This window comes from Schistocerca nitens, chromosome 3 (assembly GCF_023898315.1).
Source record: "Schistocerca nitens isolate TAMUIC-IGC-003100 chromosome 3, iqSchNite1.1, whole genome shotgun sequence".
NCBI classification, from domain to species: domain Eukaryota; kingdom Metazoa; phylum Arthropoda; class Insecta; order Orthoptera; family Acrididae; genus Schistocerca; species Schistocerca nitens.
This window is the reverse complement of record NC_064616.1, coordinates 163,764,543-163,785,312: the sequence shown is the minus strand read 5'-3', so window position 1 is coordinate 163,785,312 and position 20,770 is coordinate 163,764,543. Positions and strand designations below refer to the sequence as shown.

Here is a 20,770-nt window from a genome sequence, read left to right as displayed (position 1 = left end):
CTCAGTATTTGAAGCAATCAGACATGGTGTACCACAGGGTTGATTTAGGATCCTTTGTTGTTTTTATATAAATAACTGATCTCCCACTGGCAGTTTCAGAAGATAAAAAATTTGCGCTTTTTGCAGATGATATAAATTATTATTATTATTACTAGTAGTAGTAGTAGTAGTTGTTGTTGTTGTTGTTATCTTCAGTCCAAAGATGGGTTTGATGCAGATCTCCACAGTAGTCTATGTTGTGACTCGCCAATCTTTCAAAGTGCCGTTGTGCAGTTATGCGCGTCCTCTACATGCGGCGCTGTCTGCCAGCCATGCAGCAGCAGCGCCACCTAAGTGGCCAGCCAGCCAGTGGCCGCTAGACTTGGACTGAGTTATGATTTGACTGTTAAAGTGTACACACGTCTTACTCTGTTTACTTGATCTGTGACTTTCATGTATTGCATCTTCCTTGAAATATATTTGTTTAACTTGAAGTTATTACAATTGGCGACGAGGATGGGATTTCTCTCTTCCATTGTTGACCCACATGTTTCCATGGCTACTTTAGAGCAACTATTGCAAGGTCTCATAGAACAGCAAATGCTTATCACAAATGCGATTCGTGATTCCATCGCGGCATCAAATGCGGGGCGTCTCTCGTCGTTGTCTCTACCTACTTTTCCTCCTTACGACGAGACGGCGGAAGACTGGTCTGATTACGAAAAACAGCACTTCTTGGCATTTCATGTCGCGGATGAACAAACATGTAAGTCTCTGTTCCTTTCATGGATTTCACCTCAAATGTATCGGTTGTTGTCGCAATTGGCTCCTTTGAAAGATCCTGCGTCTTTGTCCTTTGCTGAAATGTGCTCACTTCTGTCCGTCTATTTTCAAAAGCAAACGCATGTGGTAGCCTCTTGTGTTGCCTTTTATCGTTGTCAAAAACAACCGAATCAATCCTATCGCACTTGGGCTGCTGAACTTCACGGCCTCAGTAGAAAGTGCCAAAAAAAAAAAAAAAAAAAAAAAAAAAAAAAAAAAAAAAAAGTCATGTGTCATCCGTTTGCAAATCCGACCGCATACATGATGTTCATGAACATGACGCTGATTCTGATTCTGTGTTGTCTGTCAGTTCTACTTCTTCCCTGTCAAGGAAGTTATTCCTCACTGTCCAAATACTTGGTCGAGATGTTCGCATTCAGGTGGATACTGGTTCTGCTGCCACTATCATCGATTCTCAAACGTATCTTCAGTTGGGTTCTCCAATCCTATCACCTGTCACTAGGCAATTACGGACTTACAATAAACAGAAGATTTCTCTCTTGGGACAATTTGATGCTGAGGTATCTTACAAATCTGTCGTTCGCACTGTTCCCATATTTGTGGTTGACCATAGTAACACAGAGAATCTTTTTGGCTTCAATGCCTTTCGCATTTTTGAGTTCTCCATAGACGACTCTGTCAATATCGTCTCTGATGCTATTCCTTATGCTCAATTGGATTCCTTGTCGACAACATTTTCGTCCCTTTTTCTCCTGGGTTAGGCCGTGCAAAACGACTTTGAAGCTCATATCACGCTCAAACCCACTACTCGGCCTAAGTTTTTTCGGGCTCGGCCCATTCCTGTGGCCCTTCGTGATCAGGTCAAACGGGGGCTGGATCGTCTTATTACTTCAGGGGTCTTTCTTCCAGTCACTTCCAGTGAGTGGTCCTCTCCTGTCGTCGTTGCTAAGCCAAATGGTGATATTCGTCTCTGTGGAAATTTCAAAGCCACTGTAAATGCTCAATGCCTTATCAACACTTACCCTATGCCTCGACCTGAAGAATTGTTCACTAAACCTGCTGAAGGCCAGTATTTTTCTAAACTTGACCTGTCAGAAGCTTATCTTCAACTTCCTCTTGACACTGCTTCCTGGAAGTTTCTGGCCCTTAACACGCCTTTTGGCCTCTATCAACACCAATTATTGCCATTCGGGGTTGCCAGTGGCCCTGCTCTCTTTCAGCGATTCTTGGAACAATTATTGCTCACTGTCCCTGGGTGTATAAATTACCAGAATGACATTGTTGTCACTGGCTCCACCACTGACGAACATCTTCAAAATCTCCGCACACTTTTTCATGTCTTACAGACTGCTGGTCTTAAGTGTAATCTTCAGAAATCAAAATTTTTTCAGGCATCTATCACGTACTTGGGGTTTCAACTCTCTCGGGATCGTATTCGTCTGCTTCAGCAAACTGTCGCTGCGATCAATGCCCTTCCTTGCCCTACATCTGTTAAGGAACTGCATGACTTTTTGGGGAAAATAGCACACTACCACAAGTTTTTACCGTCTGCTGCTTCGGTGGCTCAGCCGTTGCATCGCCTGTTGCATAAAAACGTGCCTTTTCACTAGTCCGCGTCCTGCGATGCGGCTTTCCGCCTCCTTCTCGTATGGATGCGGACACATCGCCCATGTCTCCTGTTATAACAACCGGACTTGCCGCAACGGGCAGATTGTTTCATGGGGCCCCAGCAGATTCGACCCACACGTCTCCTGTCATCTCAACCCGTTATCATCGGGGACACTTCCGTCCGTACGGGAAGCCTCCTCCTCGAGACTTTACGGCCAGTCAAACAACACCTATGGACGTTAGCAATCTACAGGCCACCTCCATCAAGACCTGTGCAAAAAATTCAAAGGGGGGGTAAAGTGTTGTGACTCCGATAGAAATACATCAGAGAATGAAGAATGGCCGCCGCACAGTTACGCGTGTCCTCTACATGCGACACTGTCTGCCAGCCATGCAGCAGCAGCACCACCTAAGCGGCCAGCCAGCCAGCGGCCGCTAGACTGGGACTCAGTTATGATTTGACTGTTAAAGTGACACACGTCTTACTCTGTTTACTTGATCTGTGACTTTCATGTATTGCGTCGTCCTTGAAATATATTTGTTCAACTGGAAGTTATTACAGTCTATGCATAACTACTGCATCCTACAACCTTTGAACCCCCTTATTATATCTTGATTCCCATTACAATTACCATCCCTCCCCCTATCTGCATACCACTATTACCAAACTGACAATTTCTTCATGCCTCAAGATATGTCATATCAACTGATGTCTTCTTTTAGTCAAGCTGTACATAATAATAATAATAATAATAATAATAATAATAATAATAAAAAAAAACCACCCTTGTATTCTCTTATTGTCTAAACCACTTAACGTCCACATTTCACTTCCATATAAGGCTATACTCAAAACAAATACCTTCAGCTAATATTTCCTAACATTTAAATTTATATTTGATTTAACAAATTCCTCTTTTCTTGCTAATGCCAATCTGAATTTTGTGTCTTCTCTACTTCAGCCATCATCAGTTATTTTTCTGCCCAAATAGCAAAACTCATCTACTACTTTTAGTGTCTCATTTCCTGATCTAACTATCTTAGCATCGCCTGATGTAATTCAATTACATTCCATTACCCTTGTTTTACTTTTGTTGATACGCGTTGTACAATCTTGCTTCAAGACACTATGCATTCTGTTCAAAATCTCAAAGAATGTAGACCAGCAACACTGCCAAACATTTCCTCTAAACCTAAAGCTGAAACATGGAGTTACCTTTCTTCAATGTATCTTCTAAGACAAGAGATAGTGTCAGTGTTGCCTCATGTTTCCACATTTCCCTGGAAACCAAAACGATCTTTCCTGAGGCTGACATCTAATAGTTGTATGATATAAGAGGTGATCAAAAAGTTTCTATTTGAAGGCCATACAGTTCAGAATTGGTTTTCCTATCAAGCAAAATTGCTGTGAGCAATGAGGCAATCATACCACTGATGCAACAGGTTGAAGACACCTATCAGGTAAAACACCCTGTCCTGCTGAGTGAAGACATAATCACCAGCTGCACATCCTCGCCCAACAGGAACTGTCGACCTATCAAGTCTTTTTTTAAAGGATCGAAGGGGTGATAATCACATGAGGAGAGATCAGGACTATAGGGCAGGTATTAGAGTGTCTACCACTTGAGTTGGTTAACTTCTGCATTATGACATTTGTGATAGGGTGACATGTGTTATCATGAAGCAGCAAGGAACTTTGTGCACCATTTCAAAATGGTAGTTTTCGATCGAGATGCTGCCTAATACACATTCTTCATTCTGTGATGGATTTCTATCGGAGTTTTCCCTTAGGCAGCCAAGGAACAGCAGCAGCACATTGGTCCTGTTTGGACACATTTGGTAATAATGACATCATAGTTCACATTTCCACATGCATGTCGCAAAGACATGATTACAACACTGATACCCTGCCTACGTGTTGGTGCTTATATATCCATATCGGAATCACACTGCATTACATATACACTAAAGCAATGTCCTCAAATGGAAACTTTTTGATCACACCTTACATGAATATAGGAAGGAAAGGTAGTACCATTCCCCCTTACTGAAAAGGCAACTAAGGAATTATTCAAGAATATCAACAAATGGTTCAAGGCAAATGAAATGCCATTGACTTTAGACAAGATTCAGTACATACAGTTCAGTACTTCTAGAACTCCACAAGTCACAAAAAATTGTTTCTCAAACAATGAAATATGATAAGTAGTAGAAAGTGTTAATTTTATGGAAGAATCTTAATTGGAAAAGAAATTGTCTAGGTCTGGTGTTAATTCTAGAACATCCTGTAGAGACCTCTTCCAAGAAACTGGGTATTTTACTACTACCTAAAAAAAAGATACATAATATGTCTTTCCTCAAAAAATAGTGAAAAGTGTAAATATAAGACTAGGACAAAAAATTCAACAAAGACTTCAGGACATTAACATCAGTTCAGGAATACAGATGGGTGCACAGGTATACAATAATCTTCTACAGTAAGTTTAATGTTATGTAGATAATGTAGTGGAGGGTAAGACAAAATTAAGGAACTTTAAGTTTGACAATGCCTTTACATAAACTCTTAAATTTAATGTTTTAAGTTATTTTATAATTAGAAATAGTAAAATGTATTTTACTGCATTGCACTTACATTAAATTAAAGGTACATCTTTGACTTCTTTCCACATCCTGGAGACCATTTTTCTTTCAAACCATGGAATATAACTAAAGTAATATAATTACCCACCCAGACAATCACACAGGTCCCATGCTGGCTCTGGGATTTGGGAAGGCCTGCTGGCCCCAGATTGAATCCACCCGGCAGATTAACAATGAGGGTTTGTGCCCGGCCAGCCTGCACGTTGTTTTTAGGTGGTTTCCCACATACTAGGTGAATCTTGGCTGGTAGCCATGTTCACCTGTTACATGATTCACAAACATCCAGAAAATGCTCACACACTTTCAACTGGGGTAAAATGGGATGCAGACAGATTGGGTACACAAATTCCATCACTAAGGGGAAGGGGTGGCAGTCCTTGTGGTGACAGGAAGGGCATCCAACCACACTCAACCACTAAAATTACCAAATCCAAACACTAAAGTGCTGATCTTGTGGAGTTACAGGATAAAGGCCAGGAAAAAAAGGAGGAGACTGGAGTGTTGTTATTGTAGAATACTGCAACACTGAATAGAGTGGAGTGGAAATGAGAAAACCCTAGCACTATTGTCAGACACAACCATAAGTAGAAAAAAGACTGTGTTCTCACAGATGTGGTCAATATGTTTGGTTCCTCAAGGAAATAACAATTGCAATTTCACCAAGTTCCAGTCAGACACATCTCTGTGAAACAGCAACAAATGAGTTCTGTGGCCGATAGCAGTTTTCTGTGGACCACTGATGTATAATGTACATTGCCCCTCACTTTATAGACACACACTAGCAATGAACAAGATACTATGAAATGAAGCTGTCTCTTTATTTGCATTAACCAACCTTTCTCCAAAAACACACATGAATGATGGAATTGAACTGCCACCATTCTACTGCCATAATGATGCTGCAGTGTGAAACAAGACTAAGCAGTATAAAGCTGGGGACACTATGATATGAAAGAATAGAATGATGAATACCGGAAAGATAAAACAATACACACAGTATGGCATGATGTGAAAATGCTTTGTTTACTGTAAACGTTTGATGCCATATCAACATTGTAGTCAACACAGTTGCAGCAAAAATGTTCTGATTTCTTATTCTTTATTGGAAAAATAATATTTTGACATTCCTATAAATTAAACATGGCTGAGCTCACCCACCATTAATGTATAGTCCGAATCATGGAGTATTTTTGGCTTAAATGTTGAGTGGAGAAGTGTTTAGTATACTAAGCAGTTGCAGTTGGGAAACACACTTTAACAAATACATGTTCACAGGAAAAGGAACAGTTACCTAGATTTCTGATGACACATTTGTTTTGCTGAAGAATTTGCCTGCAAAAGCGATGGAATCAGATATCTTCAGAACGCCACTGAATATCTGGCACATTTATGCAAATTTATACAAACATGAAAGAATTGTACGAGAGATTATTTTTTTTAAAAGTAGCGTACATTCAGATTAAGATGGTATACATGCTGCAGGAGTGCTAGAATAATGATAGGCACAGAAGTTAGGAAATGAGACTTGAAAGTTTGTCAAGAGATGACAGCGGATAAACTACTGTTACTCTTTCTACAAAATGGATTAAAAGTGCTGTAACACCAGAAGTAAGTAAAGAGTGGGATGATAGATAATGAAATGAATTTCAGTGTGTTTCAGAGCTACGACAGTGAGTATATTCTTCATAATAACTATTCTATGTGGAGTCTTTTCTCACAGGTAGCACACTTAACATTTATCTGTTAAGATAATATTATCATGAGCCTGACAAACTGAGAGACTTACTCTCAGACTAGAACACTGGAACTGCAGGCAGTGCTTCCTTTCATCTGTAATTGTTCTTTTCACACATCTGAAGTAGACTTGGAAAGGGAAAATTATTTCACACAGTATATAGCTTACACTTATTAAAACCTACACACACTACCTTTTTTACAGGAAAAACCTTTAACCTTGTGGCCTCAATAACAATAATAATTAAATAGAAAATCTTACCAACTGGTATTGGTATCGTGGTTGTTTCAGTCATACTAAATCTTCTTTCGATGTTATCTGTTATGGGCAATGAGCTCTGCGAGGATGTCAATGACTTGCTAGTTACTATCCTTTGGAGTCTCTCATTGTCTTGTTTCAGATTTAGCATTTCATTCTGAAATAAGAGACCCTTATAAAGTAGATGATAACATGATAAGTTTTATTTTCATAACCTGATATTTAACAACATATTATGGTTGTGGCACACATGAAAAGTCCTCTCATTATTAGATGTATGTAAATTTTTACTATAAGTTGACATTACTTAGTTCATCTGAGCTTATTATCAAACTGTGAGTATTTGGGGGGAGGGGGGTAATCTATGGAAGTACCTATACAGGCACCATGGCAAGCTGTGGGTGGAAATATGCCATCTTTTTAAGTTTATATGCTTTGCTTAAAAAAGTTAAATTTTTTCCAAAATTTTTTATGAATACAATTGTTTTTTTTTTATTACAAAAATATTTATGATGTCAGTTTAGCATAGGTGCAGATTTTTACTACTTATTGTGCTATCAAAGAGAACAGGATTCTTTGTGCAATGAAAGTAAACAGATTATCAACCACAGAGAAATTAACACATAATTATTATTGTCTTTTACGTAATCTGAACTCTCATTATACAGGGTGAGGCATAATATCGAGTGATTTTAAAAAGTGTGCGACACAAACTGCGTTGAAGAGAGGCAGAGAGGATAGCACCTGTTACGTTTGGCGCGAAATAGCATTTAGTCATAATGGAGCGCTGGACCCCACAGAATCGTGCATACGCTGTCAAAGCATTTTATCAAAATGGTAGTTCGTACCAGCTAGCACGTCATGCATTCCGCAACCACTTCAACATTAATCGGAATTGACCAGTGCCATCTACCTGCGCAATTAAAAAAACTTTGAGGAGACAGTGTCAACAACAAGGAAGAAAACTGGGAGACCAGAAACTGCGCACACACCTGAAAACATCGAATGTGTAAGAGTTGCCTTTGAGAGAATCCCTCATCACTCAGCTCGCTGGCACAGCATTACACTTGGGATTTCAAACAGAATGGTAAGAATAATTTTACACTAAGATTTGCACTTTCACCCCTACAAAATCCAAATGGTTCAGGCCCTTAAGGAAACAGATTATGTGAGCCAAAGACAGTTCTGCTTAGAATTTTTGGACATGATTGATCAAGACGAGGACATTGTAAACCATTTGTGGATGAGTGATGAAGCTCACTTCCATCTCTCCGGTCATGTGAACAAGCAGGACTTTCAATTTTGGAGTGACGTCAATCCTATAGAACTGCATCAACAACTATTGGACTCAGAAAAAATTACTGTGTGGTGCGCCATGTCTTCATTAGGGATCATAGGGCCGTACTTTTTTGAAGATGGCCTTGGCAGTGCTGTAACGATGACTTCGGAGAGATATGCAGATATGTTGGAAAACTCTTTTACTCCACAACTTGCACACTATGAAGTGAACGATGAGACTTTTTCCAGCAGGACGGAGCAACCTCCCACATTGCTTGAGTATGCATCAATATTGTCAATCGTTTGTTTCCAAACCATGTGATCTCCTGAAATGTGGATATTGCAAGGCACTCTCATTCACTGGACCTCACAACATCTGAGTTTTTCTTGTGGGGTTATCTGAAAAGCAAAGTTTACCAAGATAACCCTTCTCAAACAATTGAAGCCCTGAAAGAGCAGATCCAACAGGAAGTTGTTCAAATCCCACTGGCAATGCTGTGAAATGTGATGAGTCACTTCAAGGTCCAGCTGGAAGAATGTGTGCGTCTAAACAGATGCCATCTTGCCAGAGTTATCTTAAAAAAATAACTGATGTTTTACTATTGCAGAGAATGCCTTTTCATGTATTTTAAGAGTATGAAATAAATTTTTTTTTAACAAAGTGTTTTTGCTTAACAGCCTTTTAAAAATTGCTCTTTATTATGCCTCACCCTTCATTTTGAAGGTTATTATATAGCCTTTCAGAGAAGGTTAATTTGTCTCTCATATAAATAAAAACACCACCAAAGCTTTTGTTTTGACAAGAAATACACTACATTAGAAAGCCATACCCTCATCTTAATAACAGTGTCCTTCAATGATTCCAGTTGATGTGCAGAGCTGAGAGCTTCAAGGCGTATGTCAGTCAGCACAAGATCTTTCTCACGCAGTTGTTTCTTAAGTTCTTCTACGACATCACTGTTAGACGCATCCTGAGAGTCTTGTCCATATATCCTGAAAAAGACAATAGTATGTGTCATTACTAGAGTCAATCAATCATACAACTCAAGATGAATTTTTTGTGGCACGTGAGAAAGATACATGCAGTACAAGCACAGCTTATAAAGCAATACATAAACCATCAACCAGTATTTTGGTATTCCTTAGGAATGATGTGATTTTTCTGGCTTGTAAATTGTCTGTTCAGTAAAGGTGCTGCGAAAAATAAATAAAAAGTGTATTGGTGGAATCCAGATAACCAACAGAACATGTACACTCAATTTTATTTTTAAATTTTTCTCTTTTTGAGCATCCATTACATAATAACAAATACACAGATTTTGAGATAACTGCTATTGGTGTCTTCTGTGGAGCTAAACCGATTTCATTAGCATGTGACTTGTCAATATGAAGATCAGTCATACTCTTCTGAAGTCGATATAGAAGAGCCCAAGGATTGGTTTACTTTTACAAACACCAGTGTATCCACTTTACACAGGCATGTGACTGATATCATCAGTGCTGGTGGTGCATTAGAATATGTTAGTGTCTTCTAAACATTAATAGTTTATTTCCAAACTGTAAAAACATGTGTTAATTAAAATGATTTAAAACTCTCATCCACAAATGTAGATCTTGATGTTACAGGTATGTATATAATAACTTAACTCAATGACATGGCTTACAAATAACAATTTTAAGAGATTTTGCTTTATGGTTATCATACTGGTGATAAAAAATTGTCCTTCCTACAAGTTAGAGACTGAGAAATGGAAAGTCAACATATTTGCTTTGTGCCTTGACAAATGATGTTAAAAATTTTCAATAAAATTTTAAATTTCACTTCCTGGAAATAATACCTTAGAAAAAAATGTCAAGCAAATATTCTAAAGTATGGGAAAGATTTCAGCACGAAAGCTGGTGGTCAAAGAAGCCTGGAACTGGTTGAGTACTCCAAACTATAGTGCTGACCCTACAATTAATGGCATGCTGTTGTGTGTCATAGTGCTAATAATGATTTGGGTGATATTATCTTTATGGTTTACCACAGTGCCACAAACAAAAGTTCTCTCACTGAAAATCATCTTGGTCTAGCTAAGAAAACAACACAAGATCATACTAACTAGAAAACATATTTAAAATGCATGCACCAAGATTCCACTCAAAACAGAAAACAAAGATCCAGTTTGGAATATTCCAAGGAACAGTGACAAAGGATGAGTTCTGCACAATTGTTTTTTTAACTGTGTAAGATAACCTCACTACAGCATGCTGAAAGGCAATGAAGTAGCTCAACAAGACACAAAACAAACTGACTGACCAATGGATAGTATTATGATGAGATCACATGTTTGTATATTTAGTGGAGTGTACACTGCATTGAAATTTTGGGCACATTATAACTATGTTACACTGAGACTTAAGCCCGAACTGTGGCCTTTCGTATAGAATGTGTTATCATTTGCATCATCCAAGCACATCTAATGGACTGACATAAATTATTTTTATTTGAAAATGATAATTAACAGGCTTTTGCCCACTTTGGACTGTTTGATATGGGAAAGATTGTTGATACACACAGCCTAGGAAACAGGCTAATTCCACAGTTATTCAATGTAAACACCAGGAAATCTATCAGGCTCAAGTGCTTAGCTAGCTGTGAATAGTCTAAACTATTCTTCAATATCAAGATTGTTTATTTCAATAACAATGATATAGGAATGTATGTGGGGATCAAACAATGGTACTGCAGTGACAGTCTAATGCATGAATATAATTTAAAATGTTGAATTTAATACTTTGACATTGTATTTTTTATCTTAAATTTCAACTTCAGACTGATTTGCAAGAGACTGAGTATCAGCTTTTGGTCCCTTAATTGACTGTACACAAGATGAGAACTTCCTATGATTTTCTTACAGATCATTTGCTAGGATCTGACTTAAGAAATAATCGTTTTACCATTAGACATTCTGGGGGATAGGTGAGTTGCATGAAGTTTTCTCTGTCAGTTTCCATACATTCTCTTTTGTAATGAGAATGTAACAATCCAAGTTTCCACAATGTTCTCCAAAAGGTCTCAATAAGGTCTTTGCTGTCTCCTGTTATCTTATTTTATCTGGAGCACAGTTTATGACATGCTGCAACTTACACCAGACTGCGTTGTGGGACTGAAACTAGATGCTCTCAATACATAGGATACTTATTGTACTAGCGGGTACCAGTTCTACCAAAGACACATATACTTCCCTAAGGTCATAATCGGATTTTTACCTCTGGTTAGCATTGTTGCTATATCAGCATCAATGTCATTAATTGGTCGAAAATACTATTTAGCAAATAATGTGTTCAGCATTACTGTAATGTATGTGTAGTTCTCCTAGTCAATACTGTGAAAAATAAAGTCATCCCCTAATATTGCATTATCATACTTAGACTACTTATGAGTTACCTTACACCCAATGGCTCTGAATCTCATTACCATTGGAACCTCAATAGAATAATATTTCAGATTGTTAATATAAGCACTCCACTTTGATGTGTTTATTCTATTTCTTCATTAATGCTACACATGCTTAAACTCGCACTACTTCCTAAATTGTGTTTCAATCAACTTTCAGTACTTTATTTGAGAAAGGCAAGTTCTAGGACTTTGCTGCGAATATTGGAGAGGCAAGTCTTTTTGGCTTGTCTCATTATCAACAGGAGACAATGTTTCAAACCTATTCTCTAGAAGTAATGGGGTTTGCCCTTCACCCATATACTACATTCAAAAGTTCCTGCAGAAGAGTTCTTGAGTCGCCAACCATCAGCTGAGAACTGGTGCTAAATAAAGAACAGGCATTCACTTCCACTCAGAACCACATAATAAAATAAGTAAACAAAAACACTAAGTACGATGGCCAACTACTACTATTACTGCTACTGAGAAAGCTGCCACACTACTAGTTCCTATCTATGATTTCTAAATTTCACAGTTTAATTTATCACAAATTTTCACTGTACCCTTTACTTTGCTAAAGAAGAAATACATCTCACCTCAGCAAAACCACTGGGGCTATGGTCAAATCTACTTTCTGCTATGGTTTTTCTCCAGGGGATGTTAGCATAGCAACATAATGGCAGAATATCTGTGGAATTTGATATGTAGGGATAGCAAGTAGTCCACTAGAAAAAAAGAATGCCAGTTTGCTTCGGGAGAAATACTGAAGTTTAGAAGATAAATGTTTTATTGGAAAACTCATCCCTAAACTGTTTTCAGGTAACTGAAGTGCCTGTTGTTTTAAGAAGGTCATTAATTTTAAAGCTGAATTGCTGTTTCAGTAATGGTCCAGAGAGTATTCTTCACTTTATCTTTTGGATGAAAGAACAAGGAGATTCTATTGGAATAAATCTCTTCTTGGTGTGAAAATTTTCCATAAGAATTGAGATTTTGAAATTAAATGAATAATTTCTTGTAATGGTCGGATGCATGAAAAATGTAGGCACACAGCAGTACTGTGATGTCACCGTTGCTGTGAGTACAAACAAGGAAAACTGTTAAAAGACAGATGATGGTGAAGCAAAATTTCATAATATAGCAATGAGCAGACAGTGTTCAAAAAAAAAAAATTATTAGCATAAATATTCTTTAACCACTTAAACACAACACACCATGCAAAGTAAGTTGTTTATGATACAATCATATCAGCAGACATTGTCATAGATGTGATGGTGATGTCTGAAAGTATTGTTCAAGAAAATTGTTTTGTAGCCTTCCAGAGGAAAAACAGAGGTCATCAAACTCCACATGACATGAGCAACGAAGAGAGAAGGATTACGTGCTTACTCCTACAGTGGAGTATAGGAAATAAAGACAAGTGATGGACAAGTATGAGTGGCATACTGGGAATGTTTTCAATTGTTTACTGTAGGTAAAGTGAAGATGTTAGCTATCACTTGATGATGAGGGATTACTTCATTCACCTGACTGTAAATTCTTAAAGCATGTACATAAAATGCTCAAAATGTCTGCTTGAATCAGAAACCTCTTTTTCAGTACTCTTTCAATACAGTCACCCATGTTACACAGTTAAAAATAAGCCTTCATTCTCAGTGTAATCCAGTATATAACATGATGTGTCTAATTGTAATCAGGCTACTGTGGCTTGTGTGTACTGTTCAGTCTGTCAACAGGACTTAAAGGGTCATTTCAAGCTTAGACTACATATTGTCAGTTTACATGCTACTGTGTGACACTATTGTGAAATACAAAACATTGAATATCTGGCTTATACTGATTGTCTGCAGTTAACAACAATACTATCTACAAATTATCACTTGTAATCATGCACTTCCATTCTGGAAGCAATTGAGAGGATTGTGTCAATCAATACATTACACATTTTCCTCCATACAAACAATCAGGCCTCTAGGCATCCATTACCAACAACAGTAGAAACCTTCTGCACCATTTTGTGCACAGATAGTAGACAAGGGAACATCTGGAATGGAACCTGGATCAATGGTACTGGGATGCCTCCTAAGAGAGGCACAAGATTTGTCTGAAATGTGATGATCATCAAAGTATAGAGTGGAGGCAACCACATATCAATGCTTGACTCAGGCACACAGTCATATAGTATCATCAGTAAGTGGGTCAGTCATGTTTAGGGCTGGTTTGGTGTATGGAAGTTAGATGCCTCCCATTGCTGTCATGGCTAATTTGAGGGTTTTACAATATCAGAACAGGATTCTCTCAGCCCTGCTGTCAACATTCCAGTGATGGGTTCTAATTTCAAGTGATAATGCACAGCAATACTGCGCCCACCTCATGATCATCATCTCCAGGAAGCAGGAACTGTCAAATGTCCTGCAGTATCAAGCTGACAGGAACCAGACTGAACATTCCGGACACCAACTGAAACTTGCAATGTAGCATCTGAGGAATTCTCCTCACACTCTGGATGACCTCAAAAGGGCTTGCATTGCAATGTTTGTATCACTTTGTGAAAGGCACACCAAGGAGTATTGAAACAAGTTACAGAAACAGAAAGGAGCAATAAAGTAGTGGATTTTACTCAGGAGCAGATTTTGATTTCACTGATGTTATTTGGATTTTGGTTATTTTTTCCCCCACAGCCAAGTTTTTTTAAGTTTCATAATGATTATTATTTCATTCACTGGACCTCTCCAACCTAAACCCACATACATTCACCAATATGCAGCTTGTGTAAAACTTCATTTGAATAGTTTACTAGGACTGAGCAACCTAACTGTTTTTCATGAGGGATTACCTCACCACCAAAGATCAGTATATGGTGCACATTATCCCATTTACACAGCATTGGACCAGAAGCCTCAGTCTGAAGAGTTATAAGGGATGTGCACTGGGAATCTTATCAATTTGTCAATCAGACCGACAACTGTGAACTTACAGAAAAATATGTGCAATGCAACTTACCACTACCCCATACACAGCATGGAGTAAAGAAAACAGGGAGGAGGTTACTCCTCAAAGAGTTGTGGTCTCTGTGATGTCCAGATTTGTCCTTGAAGGCATTTTGCCAAAAGTATGAATGAACCAGAAATTCACAAAGAGAAGGAATATCAAAGTTTAACACCTTATTGACACAGATGGAGCACAAGCTCAGAGCGAGGTAGAATGGGGAAGAAAATCAACTGTGCCCTTTTGAAAGAACCATACTGGCATTTGTTTTAATTGATTTAAAGAAATCACAGCAAAGTAGAACAAATGAAGAGTAGGGTTCAACATCCTTTGGATAACAAGGTGAGTTGAGACAAGGAACAAGCTCAGCAAGTCTTAGGATTCTGTCTCAAAGTTATTAAAATAGTGGAAGGAAGCTCACGTTAGCACAAAACTAATAAAATCAGCTAGTTACAATCTGACTGGGTACCTCTTCCCGCCAGTGGACTTGGCTATTGTAAAAACACCTTGTACAGTCCAGAAGCACCTGGGAATGGATTGTGTACAGAGCATCATCAGCAGGACTGTAGAAAGCCAAAGGAATGGGGTGCTGAGCACATATAGCGTTACACCATTGAAATATTGTGCCATATTCAAAGAGGATCTTAAGGTCAATGTTAACTTGTTGCCTTGCTGATTCATCCCGTAAACAGACAGATGGCTGCTCCTTTGGCAGGGACCGAGCTGGCACACTGTGGCTAGTTACAGAGAGCTCCAACATTAGGCACATTATGAATCCCCTAGGGAAACTGAGTCCAGGGCTAGAAAGAAGTCCAATGTGCACTCAGTATGTATGCTGGTGGGCCTCAACCGAGATACAGAGGAGGCCCTGCCTGCAGCTATCAAGGGTTCAGGGTTCAGCCATCTGCAAGTTGTGACTCATGTCAGCACAAGTGACGGCTATCATTTGGGTTCTGAGGCCATCCTCGTTCATGTAGACGGCTGGCAGAAGTGGTGAAGGGCACTGGCATCCCTTGTGGTGTGCAAGTAGAGCTCACAATTTGAAGCATTATTCCCATGGGACTGATTGGGGCCCTTTGGTTTGGAGCCTAGTGGAGGGTCCCAACCAAAGGCTCTGTCAATATTCTGACAGTCTTGGTTGCAGACTTCTGGACCTGAGTTAAGTGGTGGAGAATTGTATCAGACCCTTTCATAAACCAGGGATGCACTACACAAAGTATGCAGCTACTCGGGTAGCAGAGTACTTGTGCAGTGCACATGGTTTTTTTTTTTTAGGTTAGGCAGTAGTTTGAGATCCTCCAATGAATACTCACCAGTCGATAAGGAGAGGGTAAAAACACTTCGACTGCCAAAATTTTTAACAGTAAATTGTCGAAGTATTCATAATAAAGTTCCTGAATTTAGTACCCTCCAGAAAAGCTGTCGCACACAAATTATTTTCGGAACTGAGAGTGGGCTGAAACCCAAAACAGCAAGCTCAAAAACATTTAGCAAGGCATGGAACATATATTGGAAAAAAAGATTAGACACTGCAGTAGGGGGACTATTCACTGCAGTTGATAAAAATATTGCCTATCAAGGTTGAAACTGAGCCTGATCATCAATTTATCTGAATGTGAGAAGCAGGCCTAGGTGAACTATAGTTAATTATCAGATGTTTCTACTGGCCACCTGATTCTGCCATAACAGTTGCAGCATCATTCAAAGAAAGTCTATGCTCAGTAGAGCGGAAATACCATCATGCAATATTAGTTGGAGGTGAAGTTAATCTACCAAGTACAGACTGGGATGTCTATGGATTTACTGCATGTTGTATTGAACAGCCCACACGCAATGGAAATATTTTAGACCTTGTAACTACAAATTGGCCAGACCTTATTGACAGTGTCAGTATAGAGGCAGGGATTAGTGATCATTATATCATAGCAACAATGGTTATTTAAGTTAATAAATCCATCAAGAAAGCTAGCACAGTATTTATGTTAGAAAGAGCAGACAAGCAATTGTCAGCACCTTACTTAGACAATGAAAGGACATCATTTATTTCTGATATGACAGATGTAGATGAATTATTGGCAAAGTTTAAACTGATTGTAAATTTCTCTATGGATAAGTATGTGCCAAGTAAATGGCTTAAGGACAGAAAAAGCTGATGAAGCAGAGATTTCTGCACTCTCAGTAAAAAAAAAAAAAAAAAAAAAAAAAAAAAAAAAAAAAAAAAAAAACCATGCAAATCTTGACAGGCAAAAGTTAGTAGAAATTCATGTATCTGTAAGAAGATCGATGCGAGAAGTAGACGATGACTTCCACCATCCCAGCTTAGTGAAAGATCTTGGGCATCCCTGAAGAGTAGGGTTCAACATCCTTTGGATAACAAGGTGAGTTGAGACAAGGAACAAGCTCAGCAAGTCTTAGGATTCTGTCTTAAAGTTATTAAAATAGTGGAAGGAAGCTCACGTTAGCACAAAACTAATAAAATCAGCTCGTTACAAAGCACTTTCACTGCAAAGCACTACTGATTTCTTTTGCAAAGCACTACTGATAAAATTCAAAGAACTGACATCTGAAGCTGACTGCAGAATGATTCTACTGCTGCCAACATACATTTTACATAAGGACCACGAAGATAAGAGTAGAGAAAATTAGGGCTCGTAAGATGGCATATAGAAAATTGTTTTTCTCTTGCACTATCTGCAAGTGGGACAGGAAGGGAAATGGCTGGCAGTGGTAAAAATTACCCTCCACCATGTGCCATGCATAGTATGTATGTAGAGATAGATTGCTTTCAATATCATTTCCAGTTTCTTTTTTAAATTAAGATTGTTCCACTTATTTATTACTAATGCACCACAATTCCACCCCCTAGCCTAATTTCTAAACTGGATATTCATTTTTGAGTATCTTTATTTTAAAAGTAAAGAACATCATATTTTAAAACTTCAGCATCATCTGCAATTTATGATTATGCTATACAGCATATTCCTAAACCTATCTTAGTCTAGAAATTGCCACAACAGTAAGACCCTTGATCTTCTAATTATAGGTAATCTAACTGCCTTGTTTCTAGAGGGTTGCAACAGTCACCTTCACATTTATTTTATAACTTAATAAATTGCAATACTCATCCTTATATCCAAGTTACTCACTTGGTCTGATTATATATAAATATTCTACAGTTCTAGGGTCTCTTTCACACAGAGCAACTGACAAGTGCTTTTCAGGGATGCTTCCTCTGTCAAAGCATCACTTTAATTGGGAACCGTCAGGTGTGCAGCCCCACTATGCTTTTGTAGTAATCAGTGGTGGACTGCCACCACCGGAGGCACAGAATCACCACTGAGCTACTGCTGGCCTAACACCACTTCCATTAGCAGCCTTCACGCGCCACTACTCAGTGGCATCGATGACCAGCCAAACTGCGGGTTGCCACATAGAAACAGTCGGCATGTGACGCCAGTGTAGCAGTACCAGTAGCGGTAGCAGTATCAGTAGTGCAAGTACACCTGTTCTTAGCAGCAGTGGGCTGTGATGTGCCATGTGAATGCTTGGGCACTGCAGAGAAATGCTTCTTGGTGGTGTCATTTGAAAGGGCCCAAAGAAACTTTAATTCAGCTGATGTAATTTTCCTTATATCACTTTTTAAAAGTACCTGTGTCTTGCTTCCAAGCAAAGGCAGCTCTGCTGCTTATCAAGGTACAGCCTTTGATGACCTACCTATTCGACAATCTCTTCTTCATCTTTGCCTTCCTTCCTCTTCATAATAAGTGGGTTCTACTAAAAACAGATTCGGACTGCCTCTGCCTCCCATCTCCCCCCCCCCTTTCCCGGACCAATTCCCCTCCTTGAAAAGGGAATGCACTGTTCTAAAAAACAGGAGTACTGTTTTCTGTCTAAGTATTTCTATGGGGAGAAGTCCAAACTACACCATCTCCAGGCAAGTACTATCCAACCTTTCTGTCTCTTTGTGATTTTTGGAATTTTCTAAACTGAATTTTTCTTTCTATGCAATGGTGGATCATTTGTTAACTGTATATTCCACTTATTTGTAAATTTCTTTTTTGATTATTTATAACAAATCAATGTGTATGTTAGGCTACATGCTGGGCACTTATAATTACTAAATAGCACAGTTGCTTGAACTTAATAAAACTGAACATGTTAAGACTCAGACAGTAGTCATGTTACTAATGAAAGATACTTAAATACAACAACAAAATCAAACTTTTTAAAATTATGTACTATACATCTGCCACAATTTTCAGTAGCTGCAGCAGCAACAATCAATGGTTGACTGCACTTCACTTTGTAAAACTATCCAACATGACATGCTAGCTGGTACTGCAATATGGCTGAAATCAAGAGGAAACGACAGTCGTAATGTTCTCTGAAGACATGCAGCTCTGCTGTATTTTTAAATGATGATGATGATATCATTTCGGGTAAATTATTCCAAAGCAGGGTGTATACACAGATAAAGAAAAAAAATTCCTGGATTTCCTGCTTAAATATACACTTTCTCCCAGGTGAAAATACACTTTTTTCGTGTTAACTGACAGTATACTTTGCCTCAGAACTGTAAAACTTTTCAATCCTTTGAATTCCTATGGTTTTACACACTAGTGTAGAATTTCCCAGCACTTTGGAAAATTAAACTCAGGGAAAAAAACACGTTTTGGAAAGATCTTTGGTGTGACGCAACATGTACACTGCATATTTTCGTATTACGATAGTATAAATTTGAATTCCACCAAACACCGCATTTTACATTCTGAAGCACTGAAATCGAGATAGCGATGCAATTTTGTAAGCCAATCATAGCTCACGCCACGTGATCTTGCCAGCCGATGACAGCGGATATTCGGAGCATAGGACACGTGATGTAGTCAGCCAATAGCAACATCACTGTTAAGCAGCGCGGACACACAAATAGGAAAAGTTAATGGTTTAAATTAACATACATCATGTTGCTACAAGAAAAGAAAAGCTTTCATATGTAATATTAGTCTTGAAGATTAATCAACTGCACGAGAAGTTAAGCTTTCACATATAATGCTGGTCTTTTTTGCATGTGTTTCACTTTGAGATACATCACACAAATGTGCGAGTAAAATTTTTTAACGATGACATAAATGTCTGATCTTCTGGGCTCAAAATTCTTCTAAACAGTCATCCTCAAAGAGTTGATTTTTTAAATGAGAGTCAAATGCTCTGTGATTTAAGAAATTCATCATACATTCTCGACAAAGATCACCTTATGTAAAAAGAAATTTACTTTGAAAGCAATGCTTTTCAAAAAAGCATTCGCAATATTTTCCCGTGACCTGTTAGAAATAGGTTCATTTCAGCAGCTGCCAGACAGCACCAGATAACAGGCGTCACCTTGCTTGCGCAGTTACGATGACGCAGGAAGCCTGTATGTTCGTACGAGTAAAATGTTAAAAGATCTTACATTATGTCATAAAAGAAACAAGACATCAGAGGATACTCCAAGAGCATCGGAATTTCATGAACCATACTAAAATGCATAATTTGGCTTAAAGTGCACATTCATATGTCCAGATTTGGATGCATATCTTCTTGGAGTACCAGTACCGTATTCTCTTCTCTCTTGTTTGGTTCTTTATTATGGCATAATTCCATAAATGCTACAAGATGAAAACGCTCACTTGAAATGCAGTGAACAGTTGAAACTAGCCAATAGTGTGGAATTAAACACTTCGCATCAAATAAATTGACTGCCTCAGCGGAAAAGATTAATAAAAGCCACATTTATTTAGCAAACCGACAACAACAACTTCATTGTTCTCCAAGGCGATCAATGCTTGACTGTCAGAAAGGTGGAAATAAAATAAAATCTGAAACTAATAACATATTTTAGTCTTCTGTAATTATGTGAATGTATTTTAACTCACTTGATAGCTCCCGGTCACAGAAATCCATTTTGTTTTGATCTACGATATTTCTGAACTGTGGAAATACTACACCCCCACCAAAGCATTTGAGGTAGGACGCCAAAAATTTGAAAAATTGACTTTTCAAAAATATGTTCATTTAGTACCGCACATCTTTCTGAAGTTGTCTGA

General features: G+C 38.4%; 1 protein-coding gene across 1 annotated transcript in view; it reads right to left on the bottom strand.

The window, feature by feature from the left end:
• The window catches only part of LOC126248102 (protein sickie), a 687,677-nt gene that overhangs the window by 25,608 nt on the left and 641,299 nt on the right, over positions 1-20,770 (bottom strand). Inside the window, exons 25-26 of the mRNA XM_049948773.1 lie at positions 9,112-9,274; positions 7,007-7,160 (exon numbers count right to left, since the gene is read on the bottom strand). Of these exons, the coding sequence (XP_049804730.1) occupies positions 7,007-7,160; positions 9,112-9,274 (317 nt within the window). The remainder of the gene's footprint in view (positions 1-7,006; positions 7,161-9,111; positions 9,275-20,770) is intronic.